This window comes from Mauremys reevesii, linkage group 2 (genome assembly GCF_016161935.1).
Source record: "Mauremys reevesii isolate NIE-2019 linkage group 2, ASM1616193v1, whole genome shotgun sequence".
NCBI classification, from domain to species: domain Eukaryota; kingdom Metazoa; phylum Chordata; order Testudines; family Geoemydidae; genus Mauremys; species Mauremys reevesii.
In genome coordinates, this window is record NC_052624.1 from 57,845,590 (window position 1) to 57,861,888 (window position 16,299).

The 16,299-nt window shown below is 47.1% G+C and overlaps 1 protein-coding gene across 2 annotated transcripts in view; it reads left to right on the plus strand.

Moving 5' to 3' along the window:
* The window catches only part of ITGB8 (integrin subunit beta 8), an 86,537-nt gene that overhangs the window by 47,207 nt on the left and 23,031 nt on the right, over positions 1-16,299 (plus strand). For both annotated transcript variants that reach the window (XM_039525699.1, XM_039525700.1), the window contains exons 7-8: positions 6,222-6,317; positions 6,409-6,498. In XM_039525699.1, the coding sequence (XP_039381633.1) occupies positions 6,222-6,317; positions 6,409-6,498 (186 nt within the window). The remainder of the gene's footprint in view (positions 1-6,221; positions 6,318-6,408; positions 6,499-16,299) is intronic.

Consider the following 16,299-nt stretch of genomic DNA (forward strand, 5'->3'; position numbering starts at 1 on the left):
GGGCAGCAGGCCCCAGCCCCCCGCATCCCGCTCGGGTCCTGCAGGGGAACGAACGGGACTGGGCTGCCGATGCCTCCGCTGCGGGATTGCACCAGCCGGGCAGCCAGCCCAAACAGGACTGGCCAGGGGCTGAGCGCAGTGTGTGCGCTGCCCCGCAGCAGGCCCGGGCTCGGGGGGTTCGGGCCCGGGCACCAAAGCCGCAGCCGCCGAGCGCCACGTGCTTGGCCACTTCCTCCCCCCGCAGCAGTGGGAGCTGCAGCAGCGGCTGCTCCCGAGTCCCCTGCCCAGGTGGGGAGAACAGCCGCCACCTAGCCCCACGGGCCGCCCCCCTACTCTCCCTTCAGGTACCGAGTCCTGCCTGCTCGGGGCCAGGCCAGACTCACACTCACCCCGGCCCCGCACTCCCCTGAGTCTCCTGGGCATGGCATGCTTGGAAAGAGGCGGGGATTTGGGGAGGGAGACAATGGGGCAGTGAGGGGGCGGGGATGGGGGCGAGGATTTGGGGAAGGATCCAATGGGGGAAGGAGGGGGCGGAGTCGGGGCAGGGGAGGGCGCGAGCCCTTCGGGCTCCGGAGCCTTTGCTTGTTTGTCCAGTGTCCCGACCTGACGCGGGACAAACAAGCAAATATCGGGACAGTCCCGATAAAATCGGGACGTCTGGTCACCCTAGTTGGCAGGGAGGGAAGGACGCTGGCTGCCGGGCTTGCTGCAGACCGGCTGGGGCAGATGGAGGGTGCAGCCCGCTCCCAGCAGGGCCCTCCTCTCCTCCGTGCCACCGCCCCCTACAGGGCGGCCAGAGCGGCAAACAAAAAAAGAAAAGAAAAGGGCGGCTGTGCTGCCCTAGCATTGGATGGAATGCTGCCCCTTAGAATCTGCCGCCCCAAGCACGAGCTTGCTTGGCTGGTGCCTGGAGCCAGCCCTGATTAGTAGATACCGGAAATATGAAATGACAGGTGGGTCTTTGGTTTATGCAGTGCCATTGCAACACAGCATTGTCCATGAGACAAACATTGCCAACAGGCACTTTGCTGCCTCCAGGAGCTCACACTGTAAGACACACATTTAGCTGTAGTGTAAGATGGCAGTCGTCCCCATTAACTCAGTAGGAATTCCATCTGTGTATGCCAGGGCTGACTTTGATCCCAAAAGCCCAGTGTACACAGGAATGGCACAATAATGCTAACAGTGTGTATGTACAAAAGCAGTAGAATACCTTCCAGAACAGCCACTTTGTGTTGTGTGACATTGAAGCTGAAATGCTTCTCGGAACAAGTGGGTGTTTAGAAGCTTGGCAGACTGACTGGAAGGCTGTTTGGATTTCAGATTATCTAATGTCCTTTCATTAATTTACTCCTTCTGTCACCTTTTATATTTCCCCTCGCTTATCAGGCTTGTTTATTCCCCTTCGGCTAGCCTGTTTAGTTTCAGTATTGTTGTACTGCTCCAATGATGTAAACAACTGTTCCATTTAATCTGTTTCATGAAAGTAATCCACAGGCATCCCTTCATCAGAACAAAAGACTATATACTTGTGAGTTATAGTATCTTTTCAGTTCCACTGGTGTGTGTGACCCCTTTTACTTCAGAGGAGTTGCACTACTATAACAGAGGAGAATTTGTCTCTCTATATTAAACAATTGCTTTAAATATAGATCTTTTATCTGGTGCCAAAGACTCTTCTGATGTTCTAGATAGTCCATCTGTTACAAAGCAAGTCCATTATTTTCTGTGTTGAGAATTTAACTGAAATACTGAATACTTCAGTTTTCAACTGAAAACCATCACCAGTATAAAACAAAACAAAAAATGAGCTACTCTGTTAAGCCAGGATGGCTGCTGATTGCAGACAGGGTTTTAAATGTTCTTCAAGAACTAAAGGCTTTGGAGTCATACTCTTCTGTGCATGGATACTTCCAAATGGCATCAAACCTTGCCCTGAGTTTTTGTGGTGAAGTTTTTGTGGAATGGGCAGTAGGTTTAGCCTCCCAAACGAAGTCATCAGTGGATTTCCTACAGTGAAGCATGTTTTGATACAACTGCTCTGCTGACCCTCTTTCCAGTTTTGCCATTGGCTGATGCATGCAGATATGTGGGAAGTTGTGTAGCTGCAGACATGGGAAAGAGTTTCTCTACACTGTGGATCTTTCACAATATCAGACTTTTTGGAATAGATGTGATGCAGCAGTTTAACGCTTATCCATGCAGGGCTGCTGTGCAGTTTCCTACACAAATCGCTGCTGTTTTTTTCTCTGTGGCTTTTCTCCATACAGAGTACATGACATGTCTGGTGGTCCCTGCCAGCCTGATCTTGGAGACTGAAAAGATCTAATGCAGCAGTTCTCAAACTGTGGGTCGGGACTCTGTTTTAATGGGGTCACCAGGGCTGGGATTAGACTTGCTGGGGCCCAGGGCTGAAGCTGAAGCCCGAGCCACTGCCTGGGGGCTGGGGCCAAAGCCAAAGCCCAAGGGCTTCATCTCTGGGCAGCGATGCCCAGGTTACAGGCTCCCAACCAGGGGCTGAAGCCCCTGGGCTTCAGCTTTGCCCTCTCCCACCACCCGGAGCAGTGGGGCTCAGGCTTTGGCTTTGGTCTCCCCTTCACCCCCGCCTGGGGCGGTGGGGCTCAAGCGATCTCAGGCTTCAGTCCCCTCTCCTGGGGTCGTGTAGTAATTTTTGTTGTCAGAAGCGGGTTGCGGTTCAATGAAGTTTGAGAACTGCTGATCTAGGAGATCATTAGGTCCTCATTTGTGCACTACAGGCTGCTTCCCTTCCCTTTTAATAAATCAAATTTGTTGTGGCTTCTTCTAAGCATGGCCAGCAAGGTGTTGGGAGAGATAGGGACTGATGTTGTTTATTGCTTATAGACACCTGGACAGACTAGTTGGTTAGGTGATTCTGGTTTTCTAATTACTGTAGGAACAGGGTTGTCAAATCTTGTCTACCCTGTTTTTGATGGAGGTTTCCTTTTATTCTGTGTTTAATTAAGGGACTGGAGGGACTCACTTTTTAATAAGATATTTTAAAATCTGGGGAAAAAGTCCTCCTCCTCACCGTTGATTAAGTTTTACTTTCTTGATACCTTTGATAATCCTACTTATCCTCTAGTCACGTAGAGAGCCTTCCAAGAAAAATAGACACAGACCTGACTTTCTAATAAAACAAGCAAAAACAACAGGGAAACTTCTGCTTTGGCACAGAAAGAAGGCATGACTGTTTTTCCTCCTTGAAAATACATCCTACAAAAGAAAAAGTGCTCACACCTATTTGTGTTTGGTTTTATTTTTCTCCCTTATAGATCACTTTCCAACAATATTTTTACAAAGTAGAAGAACCATTTGCTATCAGGCTATATTCCTACTAGACTCTAGAAATAAACTAGGGAATAACAGAAGAAAGCATAATTGGTGTGTTTCTGTTTTCACTTGGCTGTGCTAATTAAGAGGATTCCGCTGTATTTATATACAAATACTTGCCTTTAAGACAGAAATTGTTTCCAGTTTGTCACTTTTTTCCTTTGCTTCTTTGTGGCTTTTAAAGGTCCCCAAGAAAGCATGAGTGATGGGAGGAAAGAAGACTCTTTCCTTTTTTAATGAGAAATGTCCTTGGTTCACTCCCTCCCCTGAAATATTTAACATCTCTGATCATTATCTTCTAAACTCAAGAAAACAGTAGGTTTGAGTAGGGAAAGAGCAATGATGTAACTAAAACTAGACACTATCTAAAAAGGGAGTACATTTTCCTGGCTAGTAGAGGGAAAAGATAAGATAAAATACATAAAACATAGTAAGATTCTTACAGGAAGCAGAATGGAGTCGATGACTAATCCTGTTGCCAGCTGTGCCTTGTTATGATATTGTAATATGTTTGTAATATAATAGAAAATTTGCTCTCTCTGGAATTTTCAGATGACATTTTTTACTTTGGCCTTTATTTTTTTAAAATAAGAAATAGGTTTTCAGACTCATCTAAAATGATATTTTAATACATGACATAACATATTTGGACATTACAATGAGTTAAAATGAAAATATAGGTAACCTGTAGTTGCACTTATAAATTAACTAGCTGAGTCATAGACCCGGTACCCAATGCTACAAACTGTTACTTGCATAAGACTTCAGTGATCCCCATCTGAGTAAGAGTTTGTCTCATCAGGCCTAGGAGCCCAGTCCTGCTCCCACAGAACTCGTTAAGAGCTTTTGCCATTGATTTCAGATTTGCCTCTGGCTGACCTTGCTTGAATGTTTGTTCCTGCAGTTTGACTACTGGGCTGGGCCTCACAAACTCAGAAATAGAGCTGAGTGAATAATTGATTTTTGAGTTCAGTGGTCAAAGTAAAAAATCTGGAAAAAAATAGTTTATTTCGAACCACAGTTGATTTTTTTATTTCCCCCCCCACTGGAAAAAATTCAGTTTTAGTTCAAAACTGTTTTGATCCTTTCAAAATTGTTTTCCTCATTTTTTTTTTTATTCAGCCCAAACTGAATTCAACCCAAATTCATAAACTGCATTTCACCAGCTGGACTAAGCCTTGTCTACACTAGAGCATTTTGGTGTTGCAACTCTATAAAAAGCACCTTGCATCCACTCACACAATTCCTCCTTTGGTGAATGGGCTTTCAGTCTGCTATTGTGACTGCACTTGTTCTGAGTAAAGCTAAGCACTGTTTCACCCATCATGTTTTGCTGCTGTGCCAATATAAACAGGAGCTGTTGCAGCTGCAAGCGTACAGTTGGTCTTCCCATTGATATCCCATGGTGATCCTAATAAATGACATCTCCACAACTTCCACCCCTTCCCCCCATCCATACAGGCCAACGGTGCTGTTTGGGTGGTTCTGTTATAAAGGCACAAAGACCTATTATAAGTAGATTTTATTTAGTTTTTATACAATACACCTCTACCTCGATATAACGCTGTCCTCGGGAGCCAAAATAAACCACGTTATATTGAACTTGCTTTGATCCACTAGAGTGCGCAGCCCCCTCCCCCCCCCCCCCCCCGGAGCATTGCTTTACTGTGTTATATCCAAATTCATGTTATATCAGGTCGCGTTATATCGAGGTAGAGGTGTAGTCTATATAGTAGGAGTTTTGTGGAAATGCCACATGGGGTTACCAAAATAACTTCTATTCCAAAGTTTGCTACAAATATGTGCAAAAAAGTCACTTGTCCTTGTTAGATCTGATTTCCTTGCTGGACTTAAGAGTTTGATCTAGCCCGTGTGTGTCTGCCTGAGTGGTAGGTCCCCAGGGGTGGTGCTAAATTAGTCTGGGGTGTGTGGGAGTGATGTGAATAGGAAGAAAGCAATGGTAGGGATGGGTTCTATAACCAGGGCCGCCAAGAGCGGGTTCAGGCCCCAGTGAAAAAAAATTTTCAGGCCCCCCAGCAAGGTCGGACCAGCTAAACAGGGCCGACGAAGTCGGGAAAGCCAGGCCCCAGACCCTCTTCTGGACCGCCGGGCCCCAATAATTTGTACCGGCTTCCCCCCCTCTCGTCGGTCCTATCTATAACTCCTGTTATCTTACTCCAACAATGATGGGTAAGGTGCATCCTCCTGTGGTTGAATTATGAACTTCCTCCCTTCCCTCCTTGCCACAAGTGAAAGCAGCTGCTGGCACTAGCACAGCTAGCACTAGCACAGCTATTCTCTGCTTCCATGGCCACCTCATTTGTCAATAACAGACATACGCAGCCTGCCCTTATAGAAACACCAACAAATGCCCCACCCTCTATGTCCTTGCCCCTTTCATCATCTTGAGTAGCATGTTGTCTTCTGGTGAACAAGGGAATGTAGAAGCTTGGAGCAAACAGAAGAACGGAAACAAATAATGAAAAAGAAGCTGAAAAATGAGATGAGCTAGATGGGTAATGGCAAGAGAAAACAGGCACAGAAAAATACAAGAAAGGTGTGGGGGAGGAAGGTTAATAGGTAACAACTGTGGTACCAGGGCCTGGCATCAGTGGATCAGGGCCCATAAAGCAATACAATGGAAAATGGTGTCTCTATCAAAAGGTTGGGAAGCATTGAACCAAATCTTGATTAATTCTCTGTACTTTCCCAGGAATCATATGTGTTTAATTTAATTCTTGTTAAGTATTCAAAGATTGGAATAACTCCCAGGTATGTTTATTTTACTACTCAGAGACCACGGAATATGATTAACATGGATTTTGTCTACCAAAACTGAAGTCTTCTTTATAATTTATTTTATTTTTCAGGAACATCCATCACTTGGGCAACTTTCTGAAAAACTGATAGACAACAACATCAATGTTATTTTTGCAGTTCAAGGAAACCAGTTTAATTGGTATAAGGTGTGATAAAAGTCATAATTGCAATTGATTTCTTTTTTAAAAGTGCAATTTTTAGATTATGATTGTGAATAAATTATTGCATTTTTCATAGGATCTTTTGCCTCTGTTGCCTGGTACTGTCGCAAGACAAATAGAATCGCAAGCAGCTAATCTGAATGATTTGGTGGTAGACGCCTATCAGGTATGTTTCCCATGAAGATCATGGAATTTTTTTTCTTGTTTGTGCAGTTTTCTTACATAGAATAAACTACAGCCCAAGGCTGAGCTTTTCAAAGGTGCCTAGGGGAATTAGGTGCCAAACTCCTATTGAAAGTCAATAGGAGTTGGGTGCCCGGCTCCTTTGTAATTCCTAGCATGAGGTCCATATCTGGTGAACATTCTAAGTGACCTAATGCTCTGACAGTTAGGATGAGTTCTCAGTTTATTGGTGCCTTAATTGCTCCTAACTGTCCCAGGGGATCCTTTGCACTGGTTGCTATGCTATTTTCTAGGAAGTGGTTTGTGGGTTTAGGTGCATTTCTGTGTTTCCACCTTCCTTAACTGTTTTCTGTCACTTCTGCCTTCTCTAATATTTTTTCCTTTTTGGTCTCTCTTTATTTCTCCCTTTTAGTTTTATATTCTGTCTCTGTTTTCTCCTTTATCCTCTTCCTTTTTACCTATTTTATTTTCCCACACATATGCTTTCTTTGTTAGCTGTTTTTCGCAAAAAAGGCTCAGAAATGTAATACAAAACTAAAGACATTGCAACCGTGATATGGCTGTATATTACAACATTTTTTAACTTGTAGGAGTTGGGAGTGTCTTGTTTACTGATGGCCACTTGTGATATAGTCTTAAAGTAGGTTTTGCCATAGCAGAATAACTATGTTAAAATTGGACTTGCAAGGAGATCTCAGAGCAATTTCCATCTTTTGTGTAAAGAAAAAGTTTTACAAACCATTGTCTTTTGAGGTCTGAGGATTGTCAAGGCATACCAAATAAGTCACTAAAGTATGTCAGTGCACATTTAGCTTGCAGTGCTGTTAAAGGCAAGCACTATGAAATAGCCAAAGACAGACAAAATAGCGGGAGTTGAATTAATACAAATCAGTTTATTTCAAAGAATTTAATCTGTGTGTTGTGTCTTCTCTCATAACGTTAACTTTGAAAGCTGATTTCCAGAAAACGTCCAAGGTTTGTGCTAAGCATCATTTGATTAAGGCCACTGTCCTCTTTAGCATTCCATATTATCAATGGATTATTTCTTGCTACACAGTTTCTGACCAGTAACATAGCACGTATGTGTTAGTCATCAAATATCCTCCCCCAATTTCTAGAACAGGGGTCTCAAACATGCGGCCCGCGGGCCGCATGCGGCCCTCGGAGCTCTTCCCTGCGGCCCGCGGAGCTCCCCCAGTTACTTCCTGTCGCCTCCAAACTCCCCTCACCCCCGCCCCTCTCCCCGAGTTATTTTCTGTGCCTAAGCTCCCCGCGCGCTGCTCCCCAATGTTTGGGGCCGGGTCTCTCCCCTGGCCCCAGCTGCCGCCCCCACGTGCCTCCCCCCAGTGTCTCCCGGCCCCCACTTGCTGCCCCCTCACCGCCCGGGAGCCTGCCCAGGAGCTCACGCTGACTCCACTCCTCCGCTATGCCGGCTTCCGGCATCACCTGCTGCCGCAGGGTCCTAGCGCCCCCCTGCACTAGGGCCAGGGCAGGCTGCCCTTCCCCTGCCCTTCTGCCCTAGTCCTGAGACTCTCCAATGCCCCGAGCCTCTCCAATGCCTCAAACCCCTCACCCTCAGCCCCACAGCCCTCACCCCTGCACCCCCTCCTATCCCCAAACTCCGTCCCAAAGCCTGCACCCCTGCCGCAGCCTGGAGCCTGCACCGAGCACAGAGCCTGCACTCCAGACCCCCTCCCCCACCCAAACTCCAGCCCAGGGCCTGTACTCCAGACCCCCACCCCCACCCAAACTCCCTCCCAGAGCCTTAGGCAGTAAATCTAAGTGCGTGTTTTGTCCTTTGAGTGAGGTGCATTACTGAGTGTATATATTTATTAAAACTGCTTGGAAATGACTTCGTCAAAAAAAAAAGAACACTCATGGAAGAAAAGAGTTTTCCAAGACAAATGGGAGAATTTATATTTTTTCACAGAGGTAAAAGATAAAATTCAATGCCTTATTTGTCAGCAAACGATTGCTGTTCCCAAGGAGTATAACGTGCGTCGGCACTATGACACGATGCACCGTGAAAAATATGATGCATTCACCGGAAAAATCCAAGAGGAAAAAGTTCAGCAACTTAAAGCAGCATTTGCCAAGCAAAGAAATTTATTTTCAGGGATTAACAAGTCTAGCGAAGATTCAGTAAGAGCAAGTTTTGTGATAAGCAAAATGATAGCTAAATCATCGCGACCTTTTACAGAAGGCTTATTCATAAAAGAATGTCTTATGAAGGCCAGTGAAATTTTATGTCCTGATAGAAAGAAAGTTTTTGAAGGCATAAACTTGTCTGCAAATACAGTTGCCTGCAGGATAACGGATTTAGCTGATAATGTGCAAAAACAATTGATTCAAATGGCAAAAGACTTTGAAGTATTTTCAATTGCTCTTGATGAGAGTACAGATGTATCAGATACCGCACAGTGTGCAGTGTTCATTAGAGGTGTGGACTGCAATTTGAATATAACTGAAGAATTGCTAGACTTAATGCCACTGAAGGGTACCACAACGGGACGTGACATATTTCAAGGATTGGAAGAGTGCATTGAAAAAGCTGCGCTGCTATGGAACAAACTCGTATCTTTGGCTACGGACGGTGCACCATCAATGTGCTCTGAAAACATTGGTGTGGTTGGATTATTGAAGACCAAACTGAACAGCCTCAATATACCATGAATTAGCTTCACCAGTATACATTGTATTTTGCACCAAGAAGCCCTGTGTAGTAAAAGTCTACAAATGAAAGAAGTTATGGATGTAGTTGTTAAAACTGTTAATTTTATACGTGCACGAGGGCTGAATCACAGACAGTTCACTTCTTTTCTAGCAAGTATGAACAGTGAATATGGGGAACTTCTGTATCACACTCAAGTTAGATGGCTGAGTCGTGGAAATGTTTTGAAGCGTTTTTTTGCACTTAAAGAGGAGATTGATTCCTTCATGAAAATGAAAAACAAGGAGGTTCCACAGCTTGCTGATTCCACTTTTATCTGCAACCTTGCTTTTCTAACAGATGTAACTGATCACCTGAATGCACTGAACTTGAAACTTCAGGGTAGAAAACAGGTGATAACACAGATGTATGACAGTATTAAGTCATTCAAAGTCAAGCTTACTTTATGGGGGAAACAGCTGACTGCTGGCAATTTGGTCCATTTCTCAACTCTGAATTCCTTAGGAAAAGTTGAACCCAAATCCTTGAAAGAATATGCAGAGATCATTTCTAACTTACACAAACAGTTTGATGTGCGGTTTAAAGATTTCAAGGCACTTGAACCACATTTTCAACTTTTTTCCACACCATTTGCTGTTGAAATTGACAATGTTGCAGAGGAAATGCAGATGGAGTTAGTGGAGCTTCAGTGTGACACGATTTTGAAGCAGAAGTATACAGATGTTGGAATTCCAGTATTCTACAGGTTTCTTTCACGAGAAAGATTTCCCATGTTATTCTCTGCTTCTGCAAGGATAATGGCAATGTTTGGAAGTACATATATATGTGAACAGTTTTTCTCTTCCATGAAGATTAACAAATCTGTGTTAAGGTCAAGGCTCACTGATGAACATTTGCAAGCAACACTGAGATTGGTTTCGTCTCAGGATATCAAACCTAATATTGATGCTCTGGTTGATGCAAAACGCTGCCAGCTAAGTGGCCAAAAATGAAATGACTGTCAAAATTAGCACTGACGTTTCACATTACAGTTAAAGAAGTTAATAAAAAAGTTAATAAATTGACTTTTAATAGCATACTATATTTTAATACTATACTACTATATTACTCTTCATTTTTTTTCTGCCTACCTCCAGGCGCTTCCTTCCGCCAAGCCGCCAAACAGCTGTTGGTGGCGCTTAGCACTTTCCAGGAGGGAGGGGGGAGGAGCGGGGAGCCGCGCGCTTAGGGGAGGAGGTGGAGAAGAGACAGGGCAGGGGCGGGGCCTCATGGAAGGGGTGGATTGGGGGTGGGGCCAGGGGCAGCAAGGGGGCGTGTCAGTGATGCGGCCCTCGGGCCAATGCACTAGTCCTCATGAGGCCCTCGGGGTCATTTGAGTTTGAGACCCCTGTTCTAGAAGATAACCCTGGACAGATATGTAATGAGAAGAAATGAAAATTTCACAATGTAACCTTTTTATTTCCTTGAAGATTCTTTGGGACTTTCCTGCTCCATCCACCCACTCTCTTGTCCTGTTTTTTACTTCTCTAATATCCATTATTTCTCTTCTTCCTTCCCTCCTCCCTTCCTTGTGGATTTGGTACTTTCCATTTTTAACATGGTTCTAGCATGTGTGCTACACAAATACATTGTGAACTGGCCTTGGATGTTTTGCCTTCCTGAAAGCAAATATTTTAATATAAGAAAATAAATGTTAATGTTAGAGAGTGGGCCTTTCGCACTTGTGTTCTAAGCAGGGAAATCTGTCAGCTTATTTATGGAAAACACTGCCTGAAAATCCTTGGCTAAAAAAACATAGATGAGTCACTAATTTTCAGAGGTCACAAAACATGTTTTCAGATTCATGTAATTGATCTTCCATTTGTAACAGTGAAAATGTCCAATTAAACAAATATTTAAAACCTACTAAAATAGGGGAAATTTTATATACCACTTTTGTACAGATAGTAGTAGCTTTTAGCAATCAGTTTGAATAAATCTGTAATAAGCCAAATACAAGCAATATTCCCTCTAAAATGAACAGGCGGACTCATTGCACAGTAGAACAATTTTTGATGATGATGGGTTTTTGTTTCATACGTGGTAGCACTCAAATGCCCCAATCAGGATTGGCTAGTTGCCTGCTTCATACCATTCGTCCTGAATAAATCAGTTAGTATAATCCAGTAACTTTTAGAATAACTTGAGGCTTGTCCTGAGAAATTTTTTCCTAAGTAGATGCAAAATGTCAGAAGAGGAAACTGTCAAACTAATTTGGAACCTTTCCTGCTAGATGCATACTTGCTCTTTTATTTAAAGAGTGCTGTTAAGACAGCATTGTCGCTGTAATAACCAGTTTTTGTTACACACAGTCATTAGAATAGGTTTTTCAGTGGTCATAAATACACAGTCACAAAACTATGTAAAAACAGCAGGAAACTTGAATGTGGATACCCTAATCATCATCTTTGAGTGCTTGCTCATGTCTATTCCAGTATAGTTGCATGAACGTCATGTACACCATTGCTGGAAGTTTTTCCCCTGGTCAGATCCGTCCAGTCGCTTCTGGTACCCCCTGGAGTGGTGCCTTCATGGTGTGGTATATAGGCACCTGCTGACCCTCCACCTCCTCAGTTCCTTCTTCCCATCCATGACAGTCACTGGAACACTCTCATTCTCTTGCTCTGCATGCAAATACTCCTTAATGGTTCTCTGTAAAATAGAGTGTAAATAGTTAAATTAGTCGGTAGTTAGCAAATAGTTAGATAAGACAGAGTATTTGTAAGCTCCTGCGCCAGGGCACCTACCGCCAGGGTCCCTGGTGCATGCCTTGGTCTCAGGGCTTCAAACAGTGTGCAACATGCCACAAGCCCATGCCGGTAACCAACCCGCATGATAGCTGTCTGAAATGCCTCAGAGAGAGCCACATTCAGGATAAGTGCCGAATCTGTAAGAACTTTAAGCACTGGACTAAGAAGAAGAGAGACAATAGACTAAATTTTCTCTTAATGGAGGCAGCATTTCACCCTTCATCGAAACCCAACCCAGCTCCGAGCACTTCCTCTGTCAGAAGTTCCCTGGCCTCATTTAGAGAGGCTCAGCAAGACCCAGGATCCCTGGCACTGGTTATGCAGCACCAACACACTTCCCCGACTGCCAAGAAGTCAACCCTGACTGGTTGGGACTGCTCCCCATCACCAGTGCAGAAGTAAAGGACAAAGAAGTCCGACTGGGAACAGTTCCCCTGAGAAAAGCCACAGACAGAGTGAGACCTGTGCTGGGCCACTCTCACATGGGCAGCAACCAGGCTGCACCGTTGACTTCAGCCACGGGAAGGGACCCGTTGAGTCCGGTGCGCATGGACTCCCTACCTAGGGTGAGCGATAGAGGTGACTCAGCCCTGGCCGTGTCAACTACGCCAGAGGCATATGAGGCAGTGTAGTGAGGCGGCCTGGCTCCCAGCCGCGCCTGAGAGGGCCGAGCCAGAACAGATGCCGAAGTGGGCGGAGCCACCACTGCCTGTTCCCGGAAGTCCAGGGGCGGGACAGGAAGTATAAAAGCCCAGCCCCAGCGCTCAGTTGACCGCTGGCCGCCGGAGAAGACAGACGCTGGTGCCTCTAGCTCCTGCTAGGCCGAGCCTGCCCCGTGCTCGCTACCCTGAGGAGGACTGGCTGAGCCTGCCCCGTGTTCGCTACCCTGAAGAGCTGCCTGAGCTTCCCATCGCCCGGTATCCTGAGGAGCTGCCTGAGCTTCCACTCGCCTGGTATCCTGAGGAGCTGCCTGAACTTCCCTGCGCCCGGTATCCTGAGGAACAGCCCCGCTTAGCCAGCGCTCAGTATCCTGAGGAGCCCATGGTGTGGGACACTGCGGAAGATGCTGGTGATACACAGGTACCAACAGAGGGGGAGATTGGAAGTGGCCCGGGGGTAGCCGACCCTAGTCTGGCTGCAGGAGACCCTGAACCAATGTCAGAGTGTTGCGGCCAGGATCCCCACTGACACAGCAGCAGACGGCCTGCCGCTGTTAGGGCCCTGGGCTGGGACGCAGTGGAGTGGGTGGGCCTGCGTCCCCCCTGCCACCCCTACACACGGTTGGCAGTCTCCCCCTCACCCCAACGCTAAGGACCTGAGCCCTGAACTGTTTGCTGCCCCGCCCTGAGCAAGGGCCTGGGCTTAATATTGAACTGTTTGTTCAGCCCCTACCTGAGGGTCTGAGCCTTGAACTGTAGTGCTGTCGCCCCGCCCTGAGTCAGGGCCCGGGCTAATTAGACTGCTTGTTCGCTCAGCCCCTGCCTGCAGGCCTGAGCCCTACCTTACCGTTTGGTGCTCGCCCTGAGCCAGGGCCCGGGCTAAAGAGACTAATTTCCGGCTCAGCCCCACCTGAGGGCCTGAGCCCTGACTGTCCTTTGTCCTATCAGACCGCACCGCCGATCGCAGACATGTGTAGTGAGGCGGCCTGACTCCCAGCCACACCTGAGAGGGCCGAGCCCCCACACCAGACCCTTACAGGCAGTAAAAGGCCTTCTGTCCCTTCCAGCGCCTTCTCTGAGCTGAGGCCCGTTGGGTGCAGCCCCGGTAATGTAGGAACCTGTCCTACAGAGGCAAATGCTTATCTTAGGCAAGCCAACAATGATGGTGAGACATCACCTGGCATCTCGTTCATCCTCTAGGGGCTCCACTCCTCGACAATTGCAGCCCCGGTGCCAGTCACAATCCCGGCGCTGGTCACCACCCTGGCACTGCTCCCCATTGAGGGACAATTTCCTGGAACAAATCACCATTGAGGCACTGCTCCTCAACGTGGTTCCACTCCATGGTACTGATGGGTACGGCACCATCATGATCACTCAGGAGCGGGTCCTCAGGCTCCAAAATTGCTGGCAGGGTCTATACCTCGCGACAGAGCAGACATCAGATGGACCTTGGGCATCCTATGCCAGTGATCCAGGGGTTGTCCCGGTCGACATGGCCACCTGCCCAGTGGCAGATGCCACTACAGTGGCCAATGTGGACTCCGTAGGCAGCGCAACCCTACCAAGCCTCCCACATGGGCCAGTCCCACTTGGCGCCCTCGGAGATGAGGGTACCTCCACCTTCCCCTTCGGAGAGGGGTTCAGTTCCAGGGGCAAAAGTGAAGGAGGCCTAGGACACCCCCACAAGGGACCCACCAGCCACAGAAGACATGCAGGCCCAGATGACATTCCAAGCCGCTTCATCGTCTTCTTCCACGAGGCAGTGGCAGGTATGTCCATAACGCCCATGCAAGATGATTACAGGCCCCATCAGGAGCTCTTGCATCGAGTGGTTCAGAACCTGAATGTACAAGTGGAGGAGATAGGGGAGTTAGCCCTGGCCTTGGTGGACATATTGACATCCTCATGTCCATCTAGAGTGGCTCTAGTTTTAAACTATGCCATTTTACAGCCATCAACGCAAACCCCCACATCTCTCCAACCCACAGCTAAGTGAGTGGAACAAAAGTACTTTGTGTCCCCGAAGGGGTATGAGTACCTATATACCCGTCCCCCGCTGGGTTCCCTAGTTGTGGCTGCTGCAAACAAGCGGAAGAGACAGGGACAATAAGGATCCTCGCCTAAGGCAAAGGAGGCCAGGAAACTAGACCTACTGGGGAGAAAGTTCTATTCTACATGAGGCCTACAACTGAGAATCTTGAACCACCAGGCGCTCTTACGTTGTTATGACTTTAATTCATGGTCTGCCATGTTAAAATTCACGGAGCTCTTACCAACAGAGTCCAGATCAGCGTTCGCAGTTTTGGAGTCAACCTGTAGCCAACGCATCCATCCAGGCAGCCTTGGATGCTGCAGATGCAGCAGCCTGCGCCATGGCCACAGTTGTAGTGATGAGACTGAGCTCTTGTCTCCAGTCCTCTGGACTCCCTCATGAGGTCCAGAAAACAATTCAGGACCTGCCATTTGAGGGAAATTTCCTCTTCTCAGATTAGATGGACGCCCATCTTCATAATCTGAAGGATTCCAGAGCCACTCTGAAGTCGTTAGGACATCACAAACCGGCGTCAGCTATAAACCCCAACCTAAGGGTCGATTCTACCAGCCTCATCAACAGCAGAGGCAGGATTTCGGTCGGCGGAGGAACAAGGGCTTTAGGAGGAGGCATACACCTCACGCCCCTTCAGCATCCACATCTGTGCCTCAAAACAACCAGCAGGGTCTAATCAGTCCTTTTAAGGGTGCGCCCGAGGATGGCACACCAGACCAAAGTCTGGATCTTACCTCTATGTGTGTGGACCATTTGTCCCATTTTTTACTGTGCCTGGATCAACCTGACTTCGGAGCACTGGGTGCTCTGCACGGTAGAAGTGGGATATACCCTGCAGTTAATTTCTTCCCTTCCTTCCCATCCTCCCTCCCTGTCCTTCTTCAGGTACCCTGAGACTTCTGGCCCAGGAAGTATATTCGCTCCTAAGGGTGGGAGCCGTGGAAGTGATTCCTGTGGAGTTTAAGAGGCAAAGGGTTTTACTCACACTACTTCCTGATCCTGAAGGTCAACAGGGATCTCAGACTCATCCTAGACAAGTTCTTGAAGAAGGTGAAGTTCTGTATGGTCTTCCTGGCCTCTAATATCTCTTCCCTAAGATCCAGGGGACTGGTTTGCTGCCCTATCAGCAGCTCCATGAGCATACACGACATGCATGGCAGTGGTGGGGGCCTTTCTCAGGAGGCAAGGAGTGCAGGTCTACCCTTACCTGTACGACTGACTGATCAAAGGTTGGTCGAGAGATGTCGTGGAAGAGCATATGAACCTCGTACAGTCCACTTTCAGGGACCTGGGGCTCCTGATAAATGAGCACAAGTCGACTTTCTCTTCTATTCAAAGGATAGAGTTCATAGGAGTGGTTCTTGACTCAAACCAGACCAGAGCCTCCTTGCCAGAGAACTGCTTCAGGGCCATCCAAGAGACCATAAACAGCCTGAAATCCTTTACCATCACCAGGGCATGGAGATGCCTGAGGCTCCTGGCACATAGGGCCTCTTGTACCTATGTGGTGCAGCATGCGCAGCTTAGACTGCAGTCTCTCCAAGCCTGGCTGGCATTGGGTGACCAGGCCATCACCCAGTGGACAAAGTGATCACTCTTCCCTCAGCAGGAATGC